This window comes from Ictidomys tridecemlineatus, chromosome 10 (genome assembly GCF_052094955.1).
Source record: "Ictidomys tridecemlineatus isolate mIctTri1 chromosome 10, mIctTri1.hap1, whole genome shotgun sequence".
NCBI classification, from domain to species: Eukaryota; Metazoa; Chordata; class Mammalia; order Rodentia; family Sciuridae; genus Ictidomys; species Ictidomys tridecemlineatus.
The window spans coordinates 138,496,378-138,521,889 of record NC_135486.1 but is presented as its reverse complement, the minus strand read 5'-3'; the positions used below and the strand labels follow the sequence as shown (position 1 = coordinate 138,521,889).

At 47.2% G+C, this 25,512-nt stretch overlaps 2 protein-coding genes across 6 annotated transcripts in view; both read left to right on the top strand.

Annotated features, from left to right (window-relative positions):
* Nucleotides 1-16,017, top strand: part of Crebbp (CREB binding lysine acetyltransferase) — a 132,287-nt gene extending 116,270 nt beyond the window's left edge. For all 5 annotated transcript variants that reach the window (XM_078024537.1, XM_078024536.1, XM_078024538.1 and 2 more), the window contains 10 exons: nt 667-744; nt 1,156-1,223; nt 3,454-3,604; nt 3,859-4,005; nt 4,911-5,024; nt 6,210-6,375; nt 7,250-7,417; nt 9,370-9,531; nt 9,968-10,249; nt 11,292-16,017. In XM_078024537.1, coding sequence (XP_077880663.1) covers nt 667-744; nt 1,156-1,223; nt 3,454-3,604; nt 3,859-4,005; nt 4,911-5,024; nt 6,210-6,375; nt 7,250-7,417; nt 9,370-9,531; nt 9,968-10,249; nt 11,292-13,439 — 3,484 coding nt within the window. In that variant the 3' untranslated portion in view covers nt 13,440-16,017. The remainder of the gene's footprint in view (nt 1-666; nt 745-1,155; nt 1,224-3,453; nt 3,605-3,858; nt 4,006-4,910; nt 5,025-6,209; nt 6,376-7,249; nt 7,418-9,369; nt 9,532-9,967; nt 10,250-11,291) is intronic.
* Nucleotides 16,018-20,429: 4,412 nt separating this feature from the next.
* The window catches only part of Trap1 (TNF receptor associated protein 1), a 37,573-nt gene continuing 32,490 nt past the window's right edge, over nt 20,430-25,512 (top strand). Inside the window, exon 1 of the mRNA XM_005337741.5 lies at nt 20,430-20,587. Coding sequence (XP_005337798.1) covers nt 20,500-20,587 — 88 coding nt within the window. The 5' untranslated portion in view covers nt 20,430-20,499. The remainder of the gene's footprint in view (nt 20,588-25,512) is intronic.

Sequence of the window (25,512 nt, the reverse complement as noted above, 5' to 3'; positions counted from 1 at the left end):
AGCCTTCTTCCATGCCAGTGTGTGCTCAGAGGAAGCTGTCCATTCACCAGACTGGATGCCTTCTACCTCCTGCGCCTCAGGCTCAGTGTGCTGCTCTTATATGTCTACTTTCCTGTTTATATCTGCACACACACACACACCCCATCAATAAATTTATTTATTTATTTATTTATTTATTTATTTTGTGCCAGGGATTGAACCCAGGGGCACTTGACCACAAAGCCACATCCTAATTTGTATTATGTTTAGAGACAGGGTCGCACTGAGTTGCTTAGGCTTTGAACTTATGTTCCTCCTGCATCAGCCTCCTGAGCCACTGGGATTACAGGTGTGCACCTCTGTGCTCAGCTTTTATCCACAAAATTCTTAAGAACAAGTGTTCATAACACTGAAAATATTGTTCTCTATTTCCTGTATCAGTTTAAATATTGTGAAATTACCTAGAAAAGGTGTCAATCTTGAAAATGCATATTAATGTCAGAATGTCTGGCCTGTGAAATTTGCCTTTATCATAGTAACTTTTAAAATACAGCTGGATCAGTTGACAGATGCACCAATGTTGGGTGTTCAAAGTGACCTAGGGAGGGTGTGGATGCACACATAGGGTCATGCCCAAGACGACTGCTGTGTGGCTTGGTGTGACTATGTTGTTTCTTTGTCTCCCAGTTTCGTTGATTGCAAGGAGTGTGGCCGCAAGATGCATCAGATTTGTGTCCTGCACTATGATATCATTTGGCCTTCAGGGTGAGTATTTCCTATGATCTGGGGAAGGGAGGGCAGTTCTGCATGGAGCTGGTAGGAAGGCAGCTTAGTGACTGTTGTGTTCATTGTTATCAGCTAGAGTTCACTAAGGGAGATGGCAGTTGGTTCTAAACCTAAGTGTTTTCCTGCTTTAAGAGTTGTAGAATCAGCACCTTCTGTTTCTTCATCTTTTACAATCACAGGATTTAATACACCAACAATGTTTTTTTGTTTTGTTTTGTTTATTTTTATGTGGTGCTGAGGATCAAACCCGGGTCTCACACATGTGAGGCGAGCACTCTACTGCTGAGCCACAACCCCAGCCCCCATCAGTGTATTTTGATGCTGCATTTCTTTGGTCCAGCAATAGGTACTGTGGAATGTGATCTGATGACACCGTTATTTGTTTTGCAGCTTTGTGTGTGACAACTGCTTGAAGAAAACTGGCAGACCTCGAAAAGAAAACAAATTCAGTGCTAAGCGTAAGTTTATGGGAGACTTTTCTCCAGGGCGGTATGGAGTAGAGCTTATATGAATTCCCCTAGTCTTCTTTTGGTGCCTCTCAACACATTGGTTTTAGAGCTCAGTTGTCATTTGGCTTGATCCATACATGAATCTAGCATTTATGATCAGTCTGTGTTTTCAACAAAAGTTAAGGAAGCTTAGACAGTAAACTTTGTAAATTCTGAGAGATTTGTTGGCAGATCTTCCTCCAGAAGCTTAGAGCTATTCTGAGTCCTCGTTCCTGGGAAAGGGCTGCTGTGGGTCTGACCTGGAATCTGCCTCATGAGGGACATATCTTGCTCAGCAGCAGTGTGAGAATTTGTGGGTTTCCTTCAAGGGCTTCAGCAGGTTGGGCAGTTGGCTCTTGAGTTCCTTTGTACTCACATCTCAACCTATCAGATGGTTCTCAACCACTAGGGGATGCCAAGTACAGGGTCTCAAACTCTCATAGCCCATGTGAAGTGTAGAAGTTCATCAAAGAATAAAATAGACCTTCAAGCCATTTTCCTCATTTTTATAACTTTATACATTTTTATTGTCCCATGTTTTTTCTTTCTTTATTTATTTAATGTGATGTTGAGGATCGAACCCAGGGCCTCATGCATGCAAGGCAAGTGCTCTACCACTGAGCTACAACCCCAGCTCTTGTTCCATGTTTTTTTTTTTTTTTTTTTTTTCCTTTCCCCTTCAGTACAAGGGACTAAACCCAGGAGCACTGAGCCATTTCCCCAGCCCTCCAGCCCTTTTTATTTTTTGAGACAGGGTCTCACTAGATTGCTTACAGCTTGCTAAATTGCTGAGGCTGGCTTTGAACCTGTACTCCTCCTGCCTCAGCCTCCCAAGCTGCTGGGATTGCAGTTGTGTGCCACCATTCCAAGCTTTTTTAAAATTATTTATTTATATATAACTTACATACCCAAAAAGCACCATTATTGATAGGCTTATTTTAGAAAAAAATGAAATAGTCTAAATTTTCCAGGTATTTCTTGTTCTTAGCAAGAAACTTTCTAAGATCCCAAATAGGTTTTACTTTTTACATTTCTCACTAATGCAGAAAATATTGAAAAGTCAGTAAAGAAGAAAGCTTTAAAATTTCATCATTCAGGGGCTTGGCTCAGTAGTAGAGTACACACTTAGTATGCATGAGGCCCTGGCTTCAATCCGCAGCACTCATGGACAGGACAAAACAAAAAAAATTCATCACCTGGGGCTGGGGTTGTGACTCAGCAGTACAGTGCTCCCCTAGCATGTGTAAGGCGCTGGGTTTGATCCTCAGCACCACATAAAAATAAATAAATAAAATAAAATAAAGGTGTTGTGTCCAACTACAACTAATAAAAACTTTTAAAAAAATTCATCACCTATAAGTAATCACCATGAATGTTTCACTATGTGGTCCTATTCTGTCTATTCTTGACCAGTTCCCCTATGTTGACTGCTGTTTTACCTCTGGTTGTTCCTATCACAGTGGCCACATGAGGGGTGTCCCTGGTGTGGAGAGGGAAGGAGAGAAGCCACCCAGTACAGGCTTCGTCATGGAGATGGTAGACTGGGACCAGAGTGGGTCCTGACCTGGTGCCCATCCTGCCTCCCTCTAAGTAATCGGAGCACTCATAAAACAATTTCTTGACTGACGCTTGACTAGTGGGCCCCAGAATGTTGGCGTCCTGTTTAGACTGCAGTGAGCTGGACTGTAATAGAGCTGGGAGGCTTAGTTACTGAACATACTTACACCATTCCTATCCGGAAAGTGTGCTGTGTTCCCATTTGCTGTTAAGAATTCTTCAAGTTTGATTCTGGGGCAGGAAGCAGCCTGTTGTTGACATCCATGGGAGACAAGTTTGAAGCTGGCCTTCCACACAACGCCAAAGCAGGGCTTGTCACGCAAGCTGTAGCCTCCCAGTACCTGGGGTAGGAGACAAGGAGGGTGCAGCCTCGCTCCTTCTCAGGTCTGGCTCTCTCCATCCTCTCCTCACAGTCCTCGACAGATTCAGGCTGTGTCTATGATTCTTTGCCTTTTAGAAAAGAATGGAAACAAACATCTGGGCAGGTAAACACCCTAAGACTTCACAGTCTACTTTCCCTCATAAGCACACATATCTCAAATAAGATGTTAACCCTGGAGAGCCTCAGGTGGTAGTGGGAGAAGCGGATTCTGTGGTCTCAGCTGCTCTCTGATCCTTTTACCTGCTCCTTCTGGGCTTCTAGGACTGCAGACCACAAGATTGGGAAACCACTTAGAAGACCGAGTGAACAAGTTTTTGCGGCGCCAGAATCACCCTGAAGCTGGGGAGGTTTTTGTCAGAGTAGTGGCCAGCTCAGACAAGACTGTGGAGGTCAAACCTGGGATGAAGTCAAGGTTTGTGTGCTCACTTCCTAAACCCTGCTGAAGCAGTCCTCACATCTGCTTGGCCAGGCTTCCCTCTATGGAAGGGGTTTCCTGGTCCAGGAAGCAGGGTCAGGAAGAACTGGCTTATAGCCAGGTGGTCAGGTCAGGAGGGTTCTCTGACCAGTCCCAGAGGTGGTTGGACCTTCACTGTCCTGACCAGATTAGATCAGCAGCGCCTCATAGACAAGAATGTCTTTAAACACCAGGTCTGGCTTTCTTTCTAGGTTTGTGGATTCTGGAGAAATGTCTGAGTCTTTCCCCTATCGAACCAAAGCACTCTTTGCTTTCGAGGAGATCGATGGAGTGGATGTGTGCTTTTTTGGAATGCACGTCCAGGAGTACGGCTCTGATTGTCCCCCGCCAAACACAAGGTAGCCTTCCATCTCCTTTCTAAAGAAGTGCATTGCTCGAATGTTGTATGCACACAGACCAAGCTCAGGTTCCTTAGAGAGCATGTGTTCTTCAGTACTAGATTTAAATAAGCCACAGTTAACTAACCAAACCAGTTAGTTTTTTTTTTCTCTAAACTAGTGGGAATCAAAGGGTCTTGATGACCATGGCACGTGTCTGGGTTGTGAGTGCACATGGGCCTTTGTCTTACTGTCTTCTCCATCCTACCCGGACATGGGGGCACCTGGATGTACCTGTTCAAGTGAAGTTGGTACAGGTTTAGTCAAGAATATAGGTGAGGGCTGCCATGTGGCTCAAGCAGTAGCGCGCTCGCCTGGCATGCGTGCAGCCCGGGTTCAATCCTCAGTACCACATACAAACAAAAGATTTTGTGTCCGCCAAGAACTGAAAAAATAAATATTGAAAAAATTAAAAAAAAAAAAAAAAAAAGAATGTTGGTGAGAGGGACCTGCCAGTTGTCTCCCAAGTTTGCCTTAGTTCTTCCTTGGCTCTGCCTGGGTAGGGATGCCATCCTTTCTGTTGGCAGCAGAAAATGATAACTGTTTCCTTGGTTGGCAACAGGGTCTATGGTAGGGATTTTATCCCATTCTGTCAAAATAGCATCACCAGGAGTAGTGATGTGCACCTATAATCCCGTTAACTCTGGAGGATCTCAAAGTTAGAGGCCAGCATGGGCATTAGACTAGTCTCAATTTTTTTAAAAAGAGTTAGGGATATAGCTCAGTGGTAGGGTGTTTGCCTAGCATACACAAGGCCCTGATGAATTCCCAGTACTGCAAAAACAAAACAAAACAAAGCCTTTATGAAAATGTTTTTGGATGCTGGTGTTTCTTTGCGATCCTAAATTTAAAATGTACCCCTGCAGGCGTGTTTACATATCTTATCTGGACAGTATTCATTTCTTCCGGCCGCGATGCCTCCGGACAGCTGTTTACCACGAGATCCTTATTGGATACCTAGAATATGTGAAGAAATTGGGGTAAGGATTAAATTATTCAGAACCAATAAAAACTTTTTGTTTTTTCCTGCATGTGTATCTTGTGAAATAATGAGTTTTTTCACCTAAATTTGTGTGTGTGTGTGTGTGTGTGTGTGTTTATTTGTCATATTACAATTCAGAAGTCTTCCAAGCCTCCTTTAAAGTGCTTTTGGAAGCATGTATGTCTGACTTCAAGAGGAGACAATTTAAGCTCTTTGCCTGCTTTCGCTTGCTTTTCATTCTCTTTCCCCTTAATCGAGGCATGATTATATATCACAAAAATCTGCTTATTTCACGTTTACAAGTTATTGGCTTTGGGTGACTTTACTGAATATTGCAGCCACCAACATAAATCAGTTTTAGAATGTTTCCATCCCCTCCAAGAGATCCCTGCGCCCCTTTGCTGTTAATCCCTGTCCCACCTCTGCCCTAGGCAACCACTAATCTACTTCCTGCCTCTGTAATTTGTGTTTTCTGGATATCGCATAGGAATGATACCCTACAGTACAGTGTCCCTTATGTCTGACTTCTTTCTGCAGTACTTTGACTTTTACATTACAGATCTATCACATTCTTTCCCCAAACTTGAAAAGGTTAGAGCTATCTAGATGATCAAAATGTCTTAAACAGGGGCTGGGGTTATGGCTCAGTGTAGAGTGCCTGCCTAGCAAGTGTGAGGCACTGGGTTCAATCCTCAGCACCATATAAAAATAATATAAATAAAATGAATCCATCTACAACTTTTAAAAAAAAAATGTCTTAGAATGAATGTGATTTGACCGTAACCCCTTAGAAATACTCAACTGAGCTGCCTTTCCGGTGCGCTGAGGACATAAGCAGAAAGCACAGCACACACGTGATGTACTCCTTTGTGTGCCTTGACTTGCTTCGAGGCTCTGTGATGAGGTGATCAGGGCCATGACTGGTCCTCTTCCTGTGAACATCTCTGAGAGCAAAGTGTTTCAGGGCCACATCCAGGCTTGAATTCATAAGTGATAACCTACCACCCACCCCACCCCCAGCACATTGGCTTGGAACCTAGGTCTCTCACAGGTTCCACCATAAGCATTATGGTAATTTCTTTATTCTTCCTTTGTAATTATTTCTTTCCTTGTTTTGGCTCTTGATCCTTAGCTATGACTCCTTGAAGGTAGGGCCTATTACACTGATGCTTGTGTCCTGCAGGTATGTAACAGGACACATCTGGGCCTGTCCCCCAAGTGAAGGAGATGACTACATCTTCCATTGCCACCCCCCTGATCAAAAAATCCCCAAACCAAAACGACTGCAGGAGTGGTATAAGAAGATGCTGGACAAGGCGTTTGCAGAGCGGATCATTCATGACTATAAGGTACCAATGGTTTTGTGCTTTTCATAGCTGATTGAAATTCATTTTTGTGTTTTCCTCTTGTGCTTATGTGCATTATAATTGTGTTCACATAAAAATATTAGAAAAATGGGGCCAGGAAACTAAAAATAAATAGAAGAAAAAAAATTTTTTTTCTTAATTTTTATTGTTGGTTGTTCAAAATATTACATAGTTCTTGATATATCATATTTCACACTTTGATTCAAGTGGGTTATGAACTCCCATTTTTACCCTGTATAGAAGAAAAAATTTTAAAAAAGAAAATGGGAGGGGCTGGAGTTGTGGCTCAGTGGTAGAATGCTCGCCTACCATCCATGGGGCACTGGGTTCGATCCTCAGCATCACATAAATGTAAAATCAAGATATTGTGTCCACCTAAAACTGAAAAATAAATATTAAAAAAAAAAAAAAGAAAGAAAAGAAAATGGGGCCGGAGATATACTACTGTGGTAGAGCACTTGCCTAGCATGTGCAAGGCCCTGGGTTTCATCCCCAGTACCACAAAAAAGTAAATTAAAATTAGAAAACAAAGTCAGATACAGTGACTCACACTTGTAGGAAACTAAGGCCAAAGGATCACACGTTTAAGGGCCAGCCTTGGCAACTTAGTGAGACCCTGTCTCAAAATAAGATGGGCTGAGGATTTAGCTCAGTGGTAGCGAGTAGGGTTCAATCCCCAGCACCACAGACACATGTAAAAAGATTGAAAAGCAAAAACTTGGCAGTGTAGAAAGAAAATGCAGAGGTGTCTATAGTAGATCTCAGCAGTGCAGTCCGGTCCTATCAGTGGCTGGTGTGCCTGGTTCCCAGGGGCCTAAGGGCTGTCCTCTCACTGCTGTGCTTTGCTTTCTCCCAGGACATCTTCAAACAAGCAACCGAAGACAGGCTCACAAGTGCCAAGGAGTTGCCCTATTTTGAAGGAGATTTTTGGCCCAATGTGTTGGAAGAGAGCATTAAGGAACTAGAACAAGAAGAAGAAGAGAGGAAGAAAGAGGAGAGCACGGCAGCTAGCGAGACCCCCGAGGTGCAGGCCCTCCCCAAGACCCCAGCCCTAGCAGGCCCCAGGCATGCTAAGTAGCAGGCCAGGAAGCACACATTTGCAATTGTGTTATTTCTGTGATGGTGTCTTCGACTCATGGGCTCAGGATGTCACCACCTATGGTAGGGGATCTGCCCGAGGTCTTTACACAAAGGATGCTCCGGGAGCAGGGATGGAACATGGGAGTTAGATCCAGAGAGGAGAAGGGAAGGTGTCCTGTTGGGGAGCTAGGAAGGCAGGCAGAGGTACACAGAAGTTACTTAACCAGGAGAACCTTGTTTCTGCATTTTGTGGCAGCTCTTCCTTTGCCTTCCTGTGCTCAGCCTGTTCACTGATAATTATCCTTCTGAACCCAGCGTGGCTCCTGCTGCAGTGGTGAGAGAGCTCTGAGAAGTAGTGAAAGTACAGGGGCTAGGGTAGGAGGTCTGGGGTGCTGTCACACAGGTGACATGGGAGCTCAGACCCCCACCACACAAGATGCAGAGGAAGAGCCTTCTAGACAGTGAAGGAAATGTACTGTGTTCAGTTGCATGGTTGCTTTGTGATAGGCCATGTGCAACTTGGTTATGCTGTTGGCCTGCCAGCCCTCAGTCTCTACAGAACAGAGTGTTGACCAGGAGACACACAGGCTTTTGTCCTGGTGGTTCCCAACAAGAGCTCTAGAACTCTTGTCATTTTCTGACCTCCTGACACTAGACTGACAGAGGCTGGCCTTTCTCTGGAGCATAGGTGGTCCACATCAGGGTTTGGTGACTCGGTTCTTAGAAGTCTCTTCACCTTAGGGTGAAGTCTATACTTGGGCTGACCTTGGAAAGTCTGGCAGGTTTCAAAGTTCAGTGCAGGAGAAACCAGGTGATCTGGTTTGGGCCCAACTTTGGGAGGTTATGGTGCCTGGTTAGAATCAGAGCCCTGACTGCTGAGTTCCTGCAGGAGAGCCTTGTTGCCATAGGAGGTAGGCTCTGGGGAATATCGCAGGCCAAGCTTTATCCCAGCCAGGGAAGCATCTGGTTTGATGGCAGCAAAGTTGTTCAGAGCGTGGAGGTAGAGAGGGGCTTATCCCTGGGCCATCCCTGGCCATGTACCAGGGACGCACACATGGTTGGAGGGCAAGGTGCCACAGGTGCTGAAGCATGGACTTGCTGTTCTCTTTATGTGGAGTTTAAACATGATGGCAAGGATTTGCCTTCCTCAGGGACATCTTGAGGATGTCCATAATTTTATTTATGACTAACACTTAGGGTAGAATGCTGCTTTGCTCTTAAAATAAGTTCTGAAGCTGGGTGCAATGGTGCACACCTGAAATCCCAGGAACTTCTGAGGCTGAGATAGGAGGATCAAAGTTCAAAAATAGCCTTGCAGGTTTAAGGCCAGCCTTGGAAAATTAGTGAGGCCCTGAGGACTCTCCATCCCCTCCCACCTGTTAAAAAATGAAGGTTCTGGGCTGGGGATGAAGCTCAGTGATAGAGCATGTGGGCCTTAAATGGGACTTGGAGGAGATTCATGAGAATTCCTGCTCCTTCCAACATGGCTTTTTTCCTTCTTCACACCCTTCTGTTGAAGACTTACCTGCTTTGACTGTTCAGAGCCCTTTTGCAGGCACAGAAAAGACTGGGGAGTGCAAGCTGGGGTATAGCAATTTAGTGTCCAGTGAAACAGTGGGGAGCAGTGGGAAATGCTCCCTCCTCCTTTGTTAAATCTTGAACTAGCTTTCCCGGTCCACTCTCCCTTGAGAGGTACGTGGCACTACATGTGACATGGCCAGGCCTGGCTGAGTACAGGTTCTGCTCCCATCCTCACCACCTTTCTCTCTGAAGACTGGTTCTGCCCAGCATTCCCTCCTTAGGCTGGGTTTCCTGGAGCCCTATGGCCTGAGAGTTGGGTGTTAGTACCAAGTGTGGGAGAGGAAGCTGGTCTGATAACTTTACCTGTGGTTGCAGGGCAGTCAGGGTGACAGCAAGAATGCCAAGAAAAAGAACAACAAGAAGACGAACAAGAACAAAAGTAGCATTAGCCGCGCCAACAAGAAGAAGCCCAGCATGCCCAATGTGTCCAACGACCTGTCCCAGAAGCTCTATGCTACCATGGAGAAGCACAAAGAGGTAGCGGCACAGGGCTGGGGCTGTAGCTCAGGGGCAGAGCGCTTGTCTGGCATGTGTGAGGCACTGGGTTCTATCCTTAGCACCACATAAAAATAAAATAAAGGCATTCTGTCCATCTATAACTAAAAAAAAAAAAAAAATGAGGTAGTGGCACAGGCTGTGGGTGTGGTATTGGTGATGCTCAGGGACCAGATGAAGCAGCAGCTCTGCCTCTAGCCAGGAGATGGAGAGGGCTCAAGGCCGGCTATCTCCAGGTACCCTGTGTAGGTCTACAGTGGAAGGGAGGAGGGCTACTCATAGAGAGCAGAACTGGCTAGTTGGTACTTGTCACCAATTCTGTTCCATCCCATGAAGTAGGGCCCTTAAGCAGGCATTGGGCTCTGCTGCCTGGCTATTCTGCAGGTGGAGGGGAGGCTAATGCAGCTCCTCTCTGCAGGTCTTCTTTGTGATTCACCTACATGCTGGGCCTGTCATCAACACCCTGCCCCCCATCGTGGACCCTGATCCCCTGCTCAGCTGCGACCTCATGGATGGACGTGATGCCTTCCTCACCTTGGCCAGAGACAAGCACTGGGAGTTCTCCTCCTTGCGCCGCTCCAAGTGGTCCACACTGTGCATGCTGGTGGAGCTGCATACCCAGGGCCAGGACCGCTTTGTCTATACCTGCAACGAGTGCAAACACCATGTAGAGACCCGCTGGCACTGTACTGTGTGTGAGGTAGGCCCCACTACTTCCTTCCCTTCTCCAGCAGCTAGCACAGAGTTCCAACTGAGCACACACAGGTCACTGTTGGTATCTTTGCCCAGCTGTGTTTCTGCTGACCCTTCCAGCACAAGGAGCCCGTCGGGACGCAAAGGCTTTGCTGTCTTCTTCCCTGTGTTTCACTGGCTCCTACTCTATGTCTAGTACAGCTACGGTACCCCCAGGGCAGCCTATGGTTTTGGTTGGGCAAGTTTGGAAGGGGCAGTGGGGTACTTTGGTCCTATGGTAATTCAGATCTCTTTGCCTCCTTGTGACTCCAGCTCTAGTCTTGCTAAGAGATCAGGGATGTCCTCTGCCCTGCTGGCAGGTTGGGCACCTTGGGTCAGGAACATGAGCCCCTCCTCTCATGTCCCTAATGGACTCCATGGACAGGCTCACTGGTTGCCCCTTGGTGGGCTGGTAGGTCAGACTATGCTGGGCCCTCTGGTTCCCTTTCTAAAGAGTCACTGATGCCATGCTTTCCACCTGCACTTCCTCCCAGAATGGCCCACAGTCACTGCCATGTGGGCAGCTTGCCTTGGCAGGGCTGGGGTTACCCATGTGCATGCCTGGCCCCTCCTTTGCCTACCTCTGAGTGCCTCTCTTTACCAACCTCCTCCCACCTTCTCGCCTTCTTTCTACTTTCCTAATACTGGGGCTATATTCTTCAGATTTAGTGCTTTATTCTCTGTTTTCAGGTGCATGCAGTTTTCAGTCACTTGGGCTTCTGTGTTGGGAAGGACCACTTGGCACTCATGCCTTCCTGGGAAAGAGGTCTCATGGTCTCTGGTGGAGTGTGGAAGGAATTGTTGCAGTGTTCACAGTCTGGGTGTGGGAGTCGGAGGGATGCAGCAGGACCTGATGTTTTTCCCACAGCAGAGGAAGCAAGACAGGAAGGGGACAGGTGTCCACTGCCTGGGAACCTCATGCAGACACTAGCGTGGGGAGGGACAGCCAGAATGTCTGGTCATGGTGGGCCCTGTGTTGATGCCAGCCTGTTTCCTTTCCTTGTCTGCAGGACTATGATCTTTGCATCAACTGCTACAACACAAAGAGCCACACCCACAAGATGGTGAAGTGGGGCCTGGGCCTGGATGATGAGGGCAGCAGCCAGGGTGAGCCACAGTCCAAGAGCCCCCAGGAGTCCCGGCGCCTGAGCATCCAACGCTGCATCCAGTCCCTGGTGCATGCTTGCCAGTGCCGCAATGCCAACTGCTCACTGCCATCCTGCCAGAAGATGAAGAGGGTCGTGCAGCACACCAAGGGCTGTAAGCGCAAGACCAATGGAGGCTGCCCAGTGTGCAAGCAGCTCATTGCTCTTTGCTGCTACCATGCCAAACACTGCCAAGAGAACAAATGCCCCGTGCCCTTCTGCCTCAACATTAAACACAAGCTCCGCCAGCAGCAGATCCAGCACCGCCTGCAGCAGGCCCAGCTCATGCGCCGGAGGATGGCCACCATGAACACCCGCAATGTGCCTCAGCAGAGTTTGCCTTCTCCTACCTCAGCACCACCTGGGACCCCCACACAGCAGCCCAGCACACCCCAGACACCACAGCCCCCTGCCCAGCCCCAGCCCTCACCTGTGAGCATGTCACCAGCTGGCTTCCCCAATGTGGCCCGGACTCAGCCCCCTACAACGGTATCTGCTGGGAAGCCCACCAACCAAGTACAGGCCCCCCCACCCCCAGCCCAGCCCCCACCTGCAGCAGTGGAAGCAGCCCGGCAGATTGAACGTGAGGCCCAACAGCAGCAGCACCTATACCGAGTGAACATCAACAATGGCATGCCCCCAGGGCGCACAAGCATGGGAACCCCAGGGAGCCAAATGGCCCCTGTAGGCTTGAATGTGCCCCGACCCAACCAGGTCAGTGGGCCTGTCATGCCTAGCATGCCACCTGGGCAGTGGCAACAGGCACCCATCCCCCAGCAGCAGCCAATGCCAGGCATGCCCAGGCCTGTGATGTCCATGCAGGCTCAGGCAGCTGTAGCTGGGCCTCGAATGCCCAGTGTGCAGCCACCCAGGAGCATCTCTCCCAGCGCCTTGCAAGACCTACTGCGGACCCTGAAGTCTCCCAGCTCCCCTCAGCAGCAGCAACAGGTGCTGAACATCCTCAAGTCGAACCCCCAGCTAATGGCAGCTTTCATCAAACAGCGCACAGCCAAGTATGTGGCCAATCAGCCTGGCATGCAGCCCCAGCCTGGCATGCAGCCCCAGCCCAGCATGCACCAGCAGCCTGGCATGCAGAACCTGAACGCAATGCAAGCTGGTGTGCCACGGCCTGGTGTGCCTCCACAGCAGCAGGCAATGGGAGGCCTGAACCCCCAGGGCCAGGCTCTGAATATCATGAACCCAGGACACAACCCCAACATGGCAAGTATGAATCCACAGTACCGAGAGATGCTGAGGCGGCAGTTGCTCCAACAACAGCAGCAACAGCAGCAGCAGCAACAACAGCAGCAACAGCAGCAGCAGCAGCAGCAGCAAGGCAATGCCACCATGGCTGGGGGCATGACTGGGCATGGCCAGTTCCAGCAGCCACAAGGACCTGGAGGCTACGCTCCAGCCATGCAGCAGCAGCGCATGCAGCAACATCTCCCCATCCAGGGTAGCTCCATGGGCCAGATGGCCGCTCAGATGGGACAGCTCAGCCAGATGGGGCAACCTGGGCTGGGGGCAGACAGCACCCCAAATATCCAGCAGGCCCTGCAGCAGCGGATTCTACAGCAGCAACAGATGAAGCAGCAGATTGGGTCCCCAGGCCAACCGAACCCCATGAGCCCCCAGCAGCACATGCTCTCAGGACAGCCTCAGGCCTCGCACCTCCCTGGCCAACAGATCGCCACATCCCTTAGTAACCAGGTGCGGTCTCCAGCCCCTGTCCAGTCTCCGCGACCCCAGTCCCAGCCTCCACATTCCAGCCCGTCACCACGGATACAGCCCCAGCCTTCACCACACCATGTCTCACCCCAGACTGGTTCCCCCCACCCTGGACTCGCAGTCACCATGGCCAGCTCCATGGATCAGGGACACCTGGGGAACCCCGAACAGAGTGCAATGCTCCCCCAGTTGAACACCCCCAACAGGAGCGCACTATCCAGCGAACTTTCCCTGGTTGGTGACACCACGGGAGACACGCTAGAAAAGTTTGTGGAGGGTTTGTAGCATTATGAGAGCATCACTTTTTGTCCCTTTCATGTTCTTGGACCTTTTGTACTGAAAATCCAGGCATCTGGGCTCTTTTTATTCCTAGATGGAACTGCAACTTCCAGGCCATGGAAGGGTGGATTGATGTTTAAAGAAACAATACAAAGAATATATTTTTTTGTTAAAAACCAGTTGATTTAAATATCTGGTCTGTCTCTCTCGCTCTCGCTTTCTCTCTCTGTTTTTGGTTTGTTTTTTTTGTTTTGTTTTGTTTTTCTTTTTTTTTTGTTTTCTTTTTATTTGGGGGGGAGGGGGGCTTGTTTGGATTCTTTTTGTCGTCATTGCTGGTGACTCATGCCTTTTTTTAATGGGAAAAGCAAGTTCATTATATTCATATTTTTTATTTGTATTTTCAAGACTTTAAACATTTATGTTTAAAAGTGAGAAGAAAAATAATATTCAGAAACTGGTTCCTGAAATAATGCATCTTATAATGTATCCCGATAACTGATGTTGCGGGAAGATTTTTTTTCTATAGTGAACTCTGTGGGCGTCTCCAAGTATTACCCCTGGACGATAGGAGTTGACTCGGCGTGCACACACGTACACACCCACACACATCTATCTATACATGCTGGCCTAAGCCAAACTCTTGTCTTGCAGATGTAGAAATTGTTGCTTTGTTTCTCTGATAAAACTGGTTTTAGACAAAAATAGGGATGATCACTCTCTTAGACCATGCTAATGTTAATAGAGAAGAAGCATTCTTTTCTTTCTTCTATGTGAAACTTGAAATGAGGAAAAGCAATTCTAGTGTAAATCATGCAAGCGCTATAATTACTATAAATAAGAAAATTCAAGAAGATTCAATCACTGTATAGAATGGTAAAGTACCAACTCATTTCTTATATCATATTGTTAAATAAACTGTGTGCAACAGACAAAAAGGGTGGTCCTTCTTGAATTCATGTACATGGTATTAACACTTGGTGTTGGGGTTTTTGTTATGAAAATGCTGTTTTCAACATTGTATTTGGACTATGCATGTGTTTTTCCCCCCATTGTATATAAAGTATCGCTTAAAATTGATATAAATTACTGAAGTTTTTAACATGTATTCTGTTCTTTAAGATCCCTGTAAGAATGTTTAAGGTTTTTATTTATTTATATATATTTTTGGAGTCTGTTCTTTGTAAGACATGGTTCTGATTGTTCGCTCGGAGTGGAGAGGCTGGGGCTGCGCTCATGGTGGCAATGCGGGGGGGTAGCTGGGAAACATCCCAGGCCAACAGCCTCCTTGGGCTTCCTTCCCAGAGACTGAGAAAACAGCCTGGCCTCAGCCTCAACTTTTGATGCTCACAGGTGAATTTCACTCGTGCTTGAGGTCCACCAATGGGTCTGAAATAGCACTTTGCTTCCAGCCCACTTCCCCTGTCCTGCCTTCTGTTGGAGCCAGTCACCCTGGTGGTGGGGAGGACTTCCTGCCCTTCAGGTAGCCACCTGTTTCTATCTGCAAATCCCAGAATTGATGAAAAGGGTGCTCAAGGGACTCAGGGTGGTTCCTGACCCCATTCCCTGCCCCCCTCTAAAATCTTGATTTCATAGGGCAGATACGTCCTTCAGCCTGTCTCATCTGGCCTCAGCAGAGCCTTCTTTACACAGGCCAGGTGCCACCCAAGTCCCACCCTCCCCGAGGTCCAGTTGTGCCCTTACTGAGCAGATGACATGAGCTCTCGGATGACATCCAAGAGGAGGACCAACCCCAGGGGAGCCAAAATTAACCACCTAGTCTGCTGCCCTCTCCCCCAGGAATCCATCAAAGAGTGGTCTAGATGAGAAGAGCAGGGTTTGTGGTGTTGGATTTAGAAATTGTGGCCCTGATAGGTTCCCTTTTGTGGCCCTTATGTTCACAGAAGTATTTTCAAAATACTTGACTTTTGGCTTGGGAATCTCAATTTGAAGATTTCAAAGAAATTGGAAGAGTGCAATGTAGATATAGCATACAGGTTTCAATCTTAAGTTTTAATGATGTGAATTAATCAGGTAAGGATAAAATCGCCCATCCAACACCCCTGACCAACCCCCCCACCATGGTGATGGCATGCCCTCCTGTGGAGATCTGCCATCTTGCTCAACTTACTTAGGTCCTTGCACATTCAAAGTCCTCTTCAGATTTCCTTTTCCACCAGAGAGGGAAGCCCTGAGCCCTGTGTACAAACAAAAAGCGGATCTGGAGACCTGGAGGAGCCACTCCCAGCCCCTGCTCAGAAGGTGGTGCTCTCTGACATGCAGCCTTTTAATGGGCAATGGGGTTATCTTTTTCAGGTTATCCTGGAATTTAAAACTTATGTACCAACCTCATCCTCTTTGGAGTCTGCATCCTATGCAACTGTTCTGAGCAATCAATGTCAAGGGTGTGGGGCTGTGGATACTAATCCTAAGGAAATTTCTGTAAGAACTGGAGAGCCCAGATGCTGTGTCTCATGCTGTATACTTAAGAAGAGAAGAAAAAAGTCCTATATTTGTGATCAAAAAGAGGGAACTTAAAATGTGCTGGTGTTTATAATAAAAGCTGGTAAAACTGCTTGGATTCAAACATGGTTCGGATTGGCTAATGATCCTTAGTGTTAGCTCAGCAGCTCGTCCCTGAAAGACTGGAGATACTCAGTTGTAATTGGACTAAATATGTGTTTGATGCTCTCTTTGAACTTCTACCCTTAAAGAGCTGGAATCGAATGAGATGCCTCGGAAGGCATGCTTTACCAAAGCTGCTGCTTCTCCAGAGCTCTCCTGAGCTCTCTGGTAGGTTTAACTTGAGACAGGGTCTCACTAAGACGCCCAGGCTAGCCTCCAACTCTCAGTTATCCTGCCTCAGTCTCCCACATCGAGGATTACCTGCATGTGCCATGGTGCCTGGCTTCTGTGTCTTCTGATTGCTATACAATTAAACCAAAGGTTTCATTTGAACAACAATGTAGTTTTAGCACTGCACTGCAAAATAAGCTGCTGTTTAGAACAAACACCTCATTAGGGCAGTGATTGTACATTTGGTATCCACTGTGTAACCAGGAAATGTTTTGACACAGAATAATGGGTTGGGAAGTGGAGGTACAGTTTCAATACTGTAGCAGACTCATACGTGGGGGCATGTAGGAATGAGAATAAAGTCTGTTCACCTGGGCCTGAAAAGATGTAGTGGCCTCCTAACAGAAGTTACTGTTAATTACACATTTTTAATCATGTATGATTCCATTATGAATAATAAGAAGTCAAGGATGGGGAAACAAATTAGTTGAATGAAAGATAACTTGAGTGAAGGTTACACCCAAAGTATACTCCAAAGAACCTTGAAGAGTGATGGGGATGCTTTGCAGTTTACCTAAATTGTCCATAAACAATGCTTTCAGCTTGCTTCAATCTTCTTAGGAGTTAGTAGGAATCTTATTGACTGATTTCACTAAACAAAGTTTCATAGGGAGCTGATGGCTACTGAACACTTTGATTTAGAAAATGTCAGGGGGCTGGGGGTGCAACTTAGTAGAGTGCTTGCCTAGCATGGGGAGGACCTGGTGTGGTAGGTTTTTAAGGGATCAGGAAGAACCTGGAGAAGGCTTAGAAGTGTTGGCACGAGGCCTCTGTGAGGTTTGGGGGCACTGAGGAACAATCCCAGCAAGGAGCCCTGGGCCTTAGCCTTGACCTCAAGTGAGCTTGCCAAATTCTGCCTTCCTGATATAGACAACAAAGTGAAGACATAGAAAAAGCATTATAATATATGCAAATTGTTTAAATGGATTCACTCCTTTGGCCTGTAAGGTAGAAAAAGGTAAGTGGGGTAAGTGATTTAGCCCAGTCCATAGAGCATTCAGAGCAGAGCAGAGCAGAGGCACCTGGGCCCTGAACTCTGCTCCTGCCCTGTGCTTGAAGAGGAGCCCTTCTAGCCTTTGGAGCTCCTACTGCCATCCTTACCCAGGTTTACCCTGAACCCACCATGGGGGTGTTTGAGGAACTAGGAGAACAACTTTATAGTAACCCCCTCAGACATTAAGTGGACAGTAAGTGGTAACAGTTGCTGGTTAACTTTGGAATCAGGAAAATGTTTACATCCTAGTGGTCAATCTAGTGTTCACAGCAACAAGATTATGGTGTAGGTGACTCTGGCCCATCCTCTGCCCAATGCCTGTGAGAGGATTGAAACTGAAATGAGTTTTGTATTGCATCCCATGTCCCTGGGCTCACAAAGAAGCCTCTTAAAAACTAATTTTGGAGTTTATTTTTTTTTGGTTTTGGGTTTTTCTTTTTCTTTTTTTTGTGCTGGGGATTGAACTCAGGCACTTGACAACTGAACCACATCCCCACCCTATTATGTATTTTATTTAGAGACAGGGTCTCACTGAGTTGCTCAGCACCTCACCATGGCTAAGGCTAGCTTGAAACTCATTGTCCTCCTGTCTCAGCTTCCCAAGCCACTGGGATTACAGACACAACCATGCCCGGCTTAAAAATGATTTTTAAAATCCAGGTATGTCCATGAAATTCAGATGAAAGAAGGCTTGAAGAAGATAGTTGGGGAATTCGCCAAGCCAGGATGAGAATCCACATCTGAAGGTCTTTGGAAGCCCACCGAATCTGGGAAGGGTGACTGAAGGTGTATTCTGCCATCAGTGCTTTCTCTGTTTCTCCAGTCAGCCAGGCTTCCTGCTGCTGGGACTCCTTCCTTGTAGCCTCTGACCCCACCAAGGATGCCTCAGACCTTGACACAGGAGTGGGCCCCTGAGAAGAGGAAGGTTATTTCCTGTGCTTCCTGAGGAAGGAATGGAGGGAGAGTAGGTAAATGCTGCTAAGAGTCTTGGGAACCAGACATGCTCCCAAAGCTGGGAGATAGATCAAGGAAAAGAAAAGATCATAGGTCAAAGAAACATTTGAAGCTGACAGGTGTTTCTTAGGCAGCTAGAATTGATGTCACCAGAAAGCACTGGAAGGCAGCCAGGACTGGAGCATAGAGGAACCTCAGACCTTTGTGGGAAGTTACTTCTGACCCTCAATAGATAACATGAGTTCCAAGCATTGGTTTCCTGAGCAAGGAAACCAGCTGGGAGTGGACAGAGGGCCCTAGATGTTTTGTCCTGAACCTGGTAGGTTTATCCTCCAAAAAGCCTGGGTCCTGCTGTTTCATGTCCCATCCTAAATGGAGCCCAGGTTTTTCCTCCCCTTGCCAAACACCACTTCCCCTTGCTGAAGTGAAAGGATTTCCAAGCCAGAAGTGCCTGTAGATGAATGTGTTTGGTTTTACACAAGAGATGATTTCCTAAGTGGTGTGAAAAAGGAATAAAATAGGCAAACATCTCTCAGTTTCCCTGGGAGTAGCTGTATGAGAACATCCTGGAGACCACTCTGGAGAGTGGTGATGGGGAGGGAACCAGGCAGGGGCAGGGGCAAGTGATACAGGCCTGTGGGCTGAGACAAGAATTCGAAATTGATTTTTAAGTTTGAGGGAAGGTACAGTAGTAGTTGGCACATCTTGTAATCCCAGTGACACAGGAGGCTAAGGCCATATCTTAAGTTCAAGGCCAGAAAGATCCCTTCTTAAAATAAAAAAAATTTAAAAATAAAAAATAAAAAAAGCCAGGCACGGTGGCACAGGCCTGTAATCCCAGCCACTCAGGAGGCTGAGGCAGGAAGATTGTGAGTTCAAAGCCAACCTCAACAACAGCAAGGTGCTAAGCAACTCAGTGAGACTCTGTCTCTAAATAAAATACTACAAAATAGGGCTGGGGATGTAGCTCAGTGATATAGTGCCCCTCAGTTCAATTCCAGGTACCTCCACTCAAAAAAGTTTGGGGGAGACCATTGAGGAGTGAGTAAAAAGAATAGGACTTGGCTTCAGAGGATGGGGGTGCTGGCAAGAGTGTCCAGGTGAGAGGGCTCCTGCCTTCTATGCACCAGTGTCCACCAGGTTCGTTGGATACTCCCCTTCTCAGTTGCTTAGACCAGTACAGTGGAGAGTCATCCCCTATGCTTTCCATCTTGACACATTCCCAAACACAGTCTCCCAACACTCCAACTCTGACCAAGATCTGGGACCTTCACTTCTAGCAGCTCCTGTTACCAATCTCAAGGAACTATGGGTTGGTTGGTTATTTTTTTTTAAACATTTTTAGTTATAGGCGGACACACTAGCCTTATTTTATTTTTATATGGTGCTGAGGTTCGAACCCAGTGCCTCACACATACTAGGCAAGCACTCTTCCGCTGAGCCACAACCCCAGCCCTCTATTCTGCTTTGTTTTTGTGCAGGTGGGGTCCGGTTGTAGAGGGCAGGGGCGGGAATAAGCCCAGGACCTCACACGTGCTAGGCAAGCACCCTACCACTGAGCAACCCCTCCAGCCCTCAAGTAAATGTTTTTGTGCAGTTATTTGGTCACAGCAGCACACCTCCAACGTGCCTCAGGATCATGTGGGAATCTATGTAAAAAGAGCTACCAGGGCTCCATTCCTGGGTACAGGTGGTGCAAGGCAATCTACATATGAAGTGGTGCAGGGTTAGGACCAAACCTTAGAGACCAGGTTCATGGTCTCTACCCAGACTCCTAACTTCTAAGAGGGAGGGAGAGAGCTGGAGTATACGAATCATCCCGTTGTGCCAGTGGTGGAATTCACGTTTTGCTGTAGACCCCGCTATTGGTTCTTCTTAGCTTTAGGTCGGCTGGGTTCAGGAGAGACTTCCAGCGGCTTAGTCGGGTGCTGCAGAAATGCTACCGGCTTCTTTCCATCCTCGGCCCTGCACGGGCGCCGACCTCGTCGCACTTCAACAGACGCACGCCGAAGAGCTCGCAGCCGGCGCGGGCCCAACTACGACCACCTCCCGGGGATCAACGTATGGGGCCCTAGCCCTTGACTACGCGACCCAAGGTCAAGGAAGTCCCGCCCGCAAGCCCGCCGGTCGGGCGCTGAGCCGACCCCGCCCCCGTGCCCGCGCAGGCAGCGCCCCGGGCATCCCTGCGCGCGCGGTGACGTCAGCGCGCCGCGCCCAAGGAAGGCCCGCCCCCGCGCTCCTCCCCGTGAGGCGCTCGAGGACAACATGGCAAGGGAGCTGCGGACGCTGCTGATTTGGGGCCGCCGCCTTCGGGCTCCGTTGCGGGCTCCCGCGCTGGCGGTCGCTCCGGAAGGTGAGGGAAGCGGGTCGTCCCTCCGAGGGCGGGCGCAGGGTAGGGCTTCTTTTCTCGGCCACCCAGCAGGCCGGCGTGGGGCACGTGGGGACGCGGGCTCGAGGTCCCGGGGCCGGCCGGACCCAGAGCGGGCAAGCGCAGGGTTCGGGAGAGCGGAGCCGCTAGGGAGAGTGGAGCCGCTTGCCGCGTCGGGGCCTGGCAGGCCGCTGGTTTGGTGTTCCTCCGCCCCAGCTGTTCAGGAGCTCCGCGCTGCTTGGGTCCGTGGTTCGTCGGATGCCGCCGCGCGCCGGCTGAGCCCGGCTCGGGTTCTGGGGCCCCAAGGGCCAGGAATCGGTGGGTAGAGCAGTGAATGCAGAATGACCTTAAGCCCCGCTTTCCTGCTGCCGGTCGGAGATAACCACGGTGCAGGTGTTGGCGTTCCTAGTGGGCTCTGCACACTCACGCTACCCACGTGTACGTGTATAACTTTTTGCCTAAAAAGGCCTGAGTCAAATATGCATCGTGCTCCAGAATTTTTTAACGCTCCCAGTATTCCTTGTACATCCTTATATATACTCACATATATCCTTATAAGTATTTTCCTTATACTGACATGAAAATATCAGTATACGGGTATCCAGCGTGTTTCCAGTGGCGACACAGAGTTTTGTATTGTGGATGTGTGTTTCTTCGCTTAACGTCCTATTAGATGCAATAAAGATTATTTCAGGTTATTTTATTACAGTGAAGAGTACAGTGAGCACTGCCCAGCTTCCCTTGGTCCTGGAGATTGAACTCTGAGGCACTCTACCATAAGCCACATCCCAGCGGCCCCCCCCCGCCCTTTTTAAATAAAATTTATTATTATTTTTTTGTTTTCGATGGACATAGTGCCCTTATTTTTATGTGGTGCTGAGGATTGAACCCAGTGCCTCACACATGCCAGGCAAGCACTCTACCACTGAGCTACAACCCCAGCTCCCAGCCCTTTTTATTTCTTGTTCTGAGACAGGGTCTTGCTAGGTTATTGAGGCTAGCTTGAAACTTGTGATTCACCTGCCTCAGTCTCCCAAGCCGGAATTAATCTGTAATCTGTGGTTATAGAGGCCTGCTCCACATCTTTATTCTGTTTAGCTTTTTCCCTTACTCTCTGTCCTTTATCCCTGCACTTTGTGGTTATTGTTGTAGTACCAACCATTGAACCCAGAGTAATAAGTTAACCACTGAGCCACATCTTCACCCCTTTCTTTAGTGTTTTTTATTTTGAGACAGGGTTTCAAGTTGCCAGGATTGTTTTTTAAACTTGGAATCCTCCTACCTCAGCTTTGGGAGTCACTGGAATTATAAGTATGTGTCATGGCCCCCAGCTCTTCCTGCATCTGCGGATATAGCAGTTTAACTTTGCAGAGAGGCCCCTGTGTTACCTTGATGTTGTCACCTGTGTGCACAAGTGTAAAAGTAAAATGTTTATTAAGGAAGAAAACATGGTTTATATACTAAGGGAGGAAGAATGTGGTTATAGGTGAATCCACCCATACAGAAAATCCAGAACCCTTGATTTTTTTTCCCTTAGGAACGTGTTGCTGGAATCAAACGTGATTAGCTTCAAATGTAGGATTCATCATTCCAAACCCTGCTGACTCCATCACCACTGGCCCCTTCACTCTTCCTCAGAATATCCCTGTGAAATATGGGCTAGGGTTTCTGCTTTTATTTTTCATTTTTGCTCACTACTTAGTGTATTCAACAAATACATTTCAAATGTTCTCTGACTTGAGAGGTAATATGACCCTACTGTCAGTGTCATATGTGAACTGGGCAGTGTGCTTAGGCTTCTGTGGAGGCCTTTGTAGGAAACACATGCAGGACTGCTTCATCTGCTTGCACCAGAGTATGTTTTGCAGAACTGGGGCTGCAGTTATGTGGCTCAGTGGCAGAGTGCTTGCCTTGCGCGTATGAGGCACATTCTATCCTCAGCACCACGTAAAGATAAATAAAGGTATAAAAAAATACAATAACATTTAAAAAAAAAGTAATTCTGTGCCCTGGTAAATGTAGTTATTCATTGTTGGGAGTAGGGATGGCAGAATATGGGTTACCTGGAAAACATGATGTTAATAATAAAAATGTAAACTGGGGGAATTGAATGTAGCTCAGTAGTAGAATGCTTACCTAGTATGCGCCCGGCCTTATCTCCAGCATCTCAGAAAAACATAAAAAACAAAATAAAAAATCTGGGGTGAGAAAGGGCTGTCTAGAACGGAGCCTTGAACTTGAGGGACTCTTGTTTGAACCCTCCACAACAACAAACGTAAACTGCCATCACATCTTTTCACCAGAGCTCTGGCAAGTATCAGAACTGGCTGGCTGACCACCAGACTGATAGACTAGTTTTCTTTTCTTTTTAAAGAGAGAGAGAGAATTTTAATTTTTAGTTTTCGGCGGACACAACATCTTTGTTTTTATGTGGTTCTGAGGATTGAACCTGGGCCGCACGCATGCCAGGCAAGCGCGCTACCGCTTGAGCCACATCCCAAGCCCCCGATAGACTAGTTTTCATCAGAGAGCTACGGCCAGAAAATCCACAGCAGACTGTCTTCCCAAGTGCATTGACTAGTCAAGCAGATGGGATGCCAGGCAATCATTATCACCACAGCCACTGAGCTATGCCTCTTCATTCTGCCAGATACTTTTGTTTTCAGGGTTGAGTGTTTTTTTGATTTTTTTCCTTCTCATCCTGTGAGCTGGAGTCTTTGTTAGAAGTGTCTGTCTTGGAAACAAGAATGGCGGGGTCGCCTGCAAGCTCTGGGCACATTAGAAGAGATGGTTGCTGATTGCTCTGGAGCTCAAGCATTGGTAGATTTGTTTCATCTAATGAAAAGCACCTCATCTTGGGCTGGGGATGTAGCTCAGTTGGTAGAGTGCTTGCCTCACATGCACAAGGCCATGAGTTCAATCCCCAGCACCATACACACACACACAAAAGAAAAGAACCTTACCTGGACCCTGCTACAATCCTGAGGATGGCATTGCCTGGCTGCAGCCTCCCATTTCATACTTTATTTCCTTGATTTATTTTGTTTTCTTTCTCTGCTTATGGTTGGAACCCGTGCTGTTAATTTTTATCCCTCTTGTGCTGCGGCTTTCACAAGAATCCAGGTGAATTCGTGGTGTTCCCAGACTGGACTTCTCAGGATGGAGTGGGGTGCTGCTTGCTGTCAGATTTTACCCTCTCTGTGAAACAGCTTTATGTTCCTAAGATGACATGATAGTACAGGTTTAGTGACTAATGTTTTTGCCATCTGTGTGATTCGGGTGCTGGGGCATAAGGGCATAGACAAAAGCAGAGGAGGAAGATGTGGCACAACTACTTGCAAGGTATTGAGTGGGTCTTGGCTTGGTGAGGACCAAGGGGACCAAAATATCTGAGCTGTCTGAGAAAGGAAAAATCAACCCAGATGTAACAGTAGCAAAAACTTTAGTCCCTAGCTGAGTTTTGCTGCCCCCTGACAAGAAGAGGGAATATGGCTTGAAGGAGGAAGGAGTGTGTGTTGAGCTGATGAGAAAACTAGAGTAAATCTGATACCCTGAATGTCAGTAAATATCAGGTGCAGAGGTAAGTTCTGTAAGGGAGATTTGCACTGAACCCAGCAATGCTCCTCTGCTTCTTGGAATACTGACAAGCGCTCTGATAGTAAATGAACTGTATCCATTTCACACTCCGTCCTACTTAGTCTTGATACTGAAGACTTGGCTTCCACAAGGAAGCTGCTTTTCTTTGTCCATCAGGATTTCTTATAGTTTTGCAACTTTCAGTAAAGACAGATTTCAGGATGTTTGTTTCTGGGGTGGCTGGTTATTTCTGCTGAACCCACTAGGAATTACAGACCATGAAAGCCATAGCTTGCAGATCCAGGATCTATGTGTGGGGCTTCTCTCTATAAGCTTTTTAGCTGGGTAGATGCCTATAGATGAGGGAAATTGAAAGCAAGTGTAACTTAGTCATGGGTGTAACTGATTTAAGAGAATGGCTCACATATTTAGCAACCTTGTGATTAGAATATAGTTAATTTTGAGATAGCCAAAATGCCATATTAATAAGGCAGAAAATTAGATATTAATATTATTAAGAACAAAATAAAGAGTGTGCATCTTCCTAGTGTACCTGGATGTGATATAGTTCCCAGAAGGAGAAATTAAGGCACATGTCTGTTTTAGTTCATCCACCAGTAGTCTAGCCTTGGCAAGTAAATTTTCCATGAAGCTTACTTTTAAAGTTAAACATTAATTTATTGATTAATTTTTTTGGTCCTGGGGATTGAACCTATAGGCACTCTACCACTGAGCTACATCCCCAGCCCTTTTTATTTTGAGACAGGGTCTCACTAAGTTGCTAAGAATGGCCTTGAACTTGCCATCCTCCTGCCTCAGCCTCCTGAGTCTCTGTGATTACAGGTCGGCGCCACTGTGCCCAGCCTAAATATTTTATTTTATATGATTGGAAGTCTTTCTAAAAGACCTGTTGGTTAGTTGGGACATAGCTGAGCCATTCTTTGGTGGTTTCCAGGTATTGTTGGATGTCAGTTCTTTGTCTTCCATTGAGTGCTTTGGGCCCTTCAGGGCTTTGAGATTGAAGAACACTTCATCTGTGAAATGTCTCCATACCAAAACTGTGTCTTTGAGTACTGAGGAGTTATCATCCTCCATTGCAGTAGCTTTAACCTGGCAGGCTTCTCTGGGGTGTTGTGAGTGAGCAGTGCTGTTGACATATACCAAACATTTGTTTCTTTCCACAGTGTCAGGGTTTATTAGAACAACAGATTCACCAGCTACACCACTGATAGAGCTGGCGAATCACAAGTTCCTTTATTCTGTTCTAATCTAAATTTCTGATATCTGTGGTGCTCACACTTTACACAATGATAGATAGATATACGTATACCATA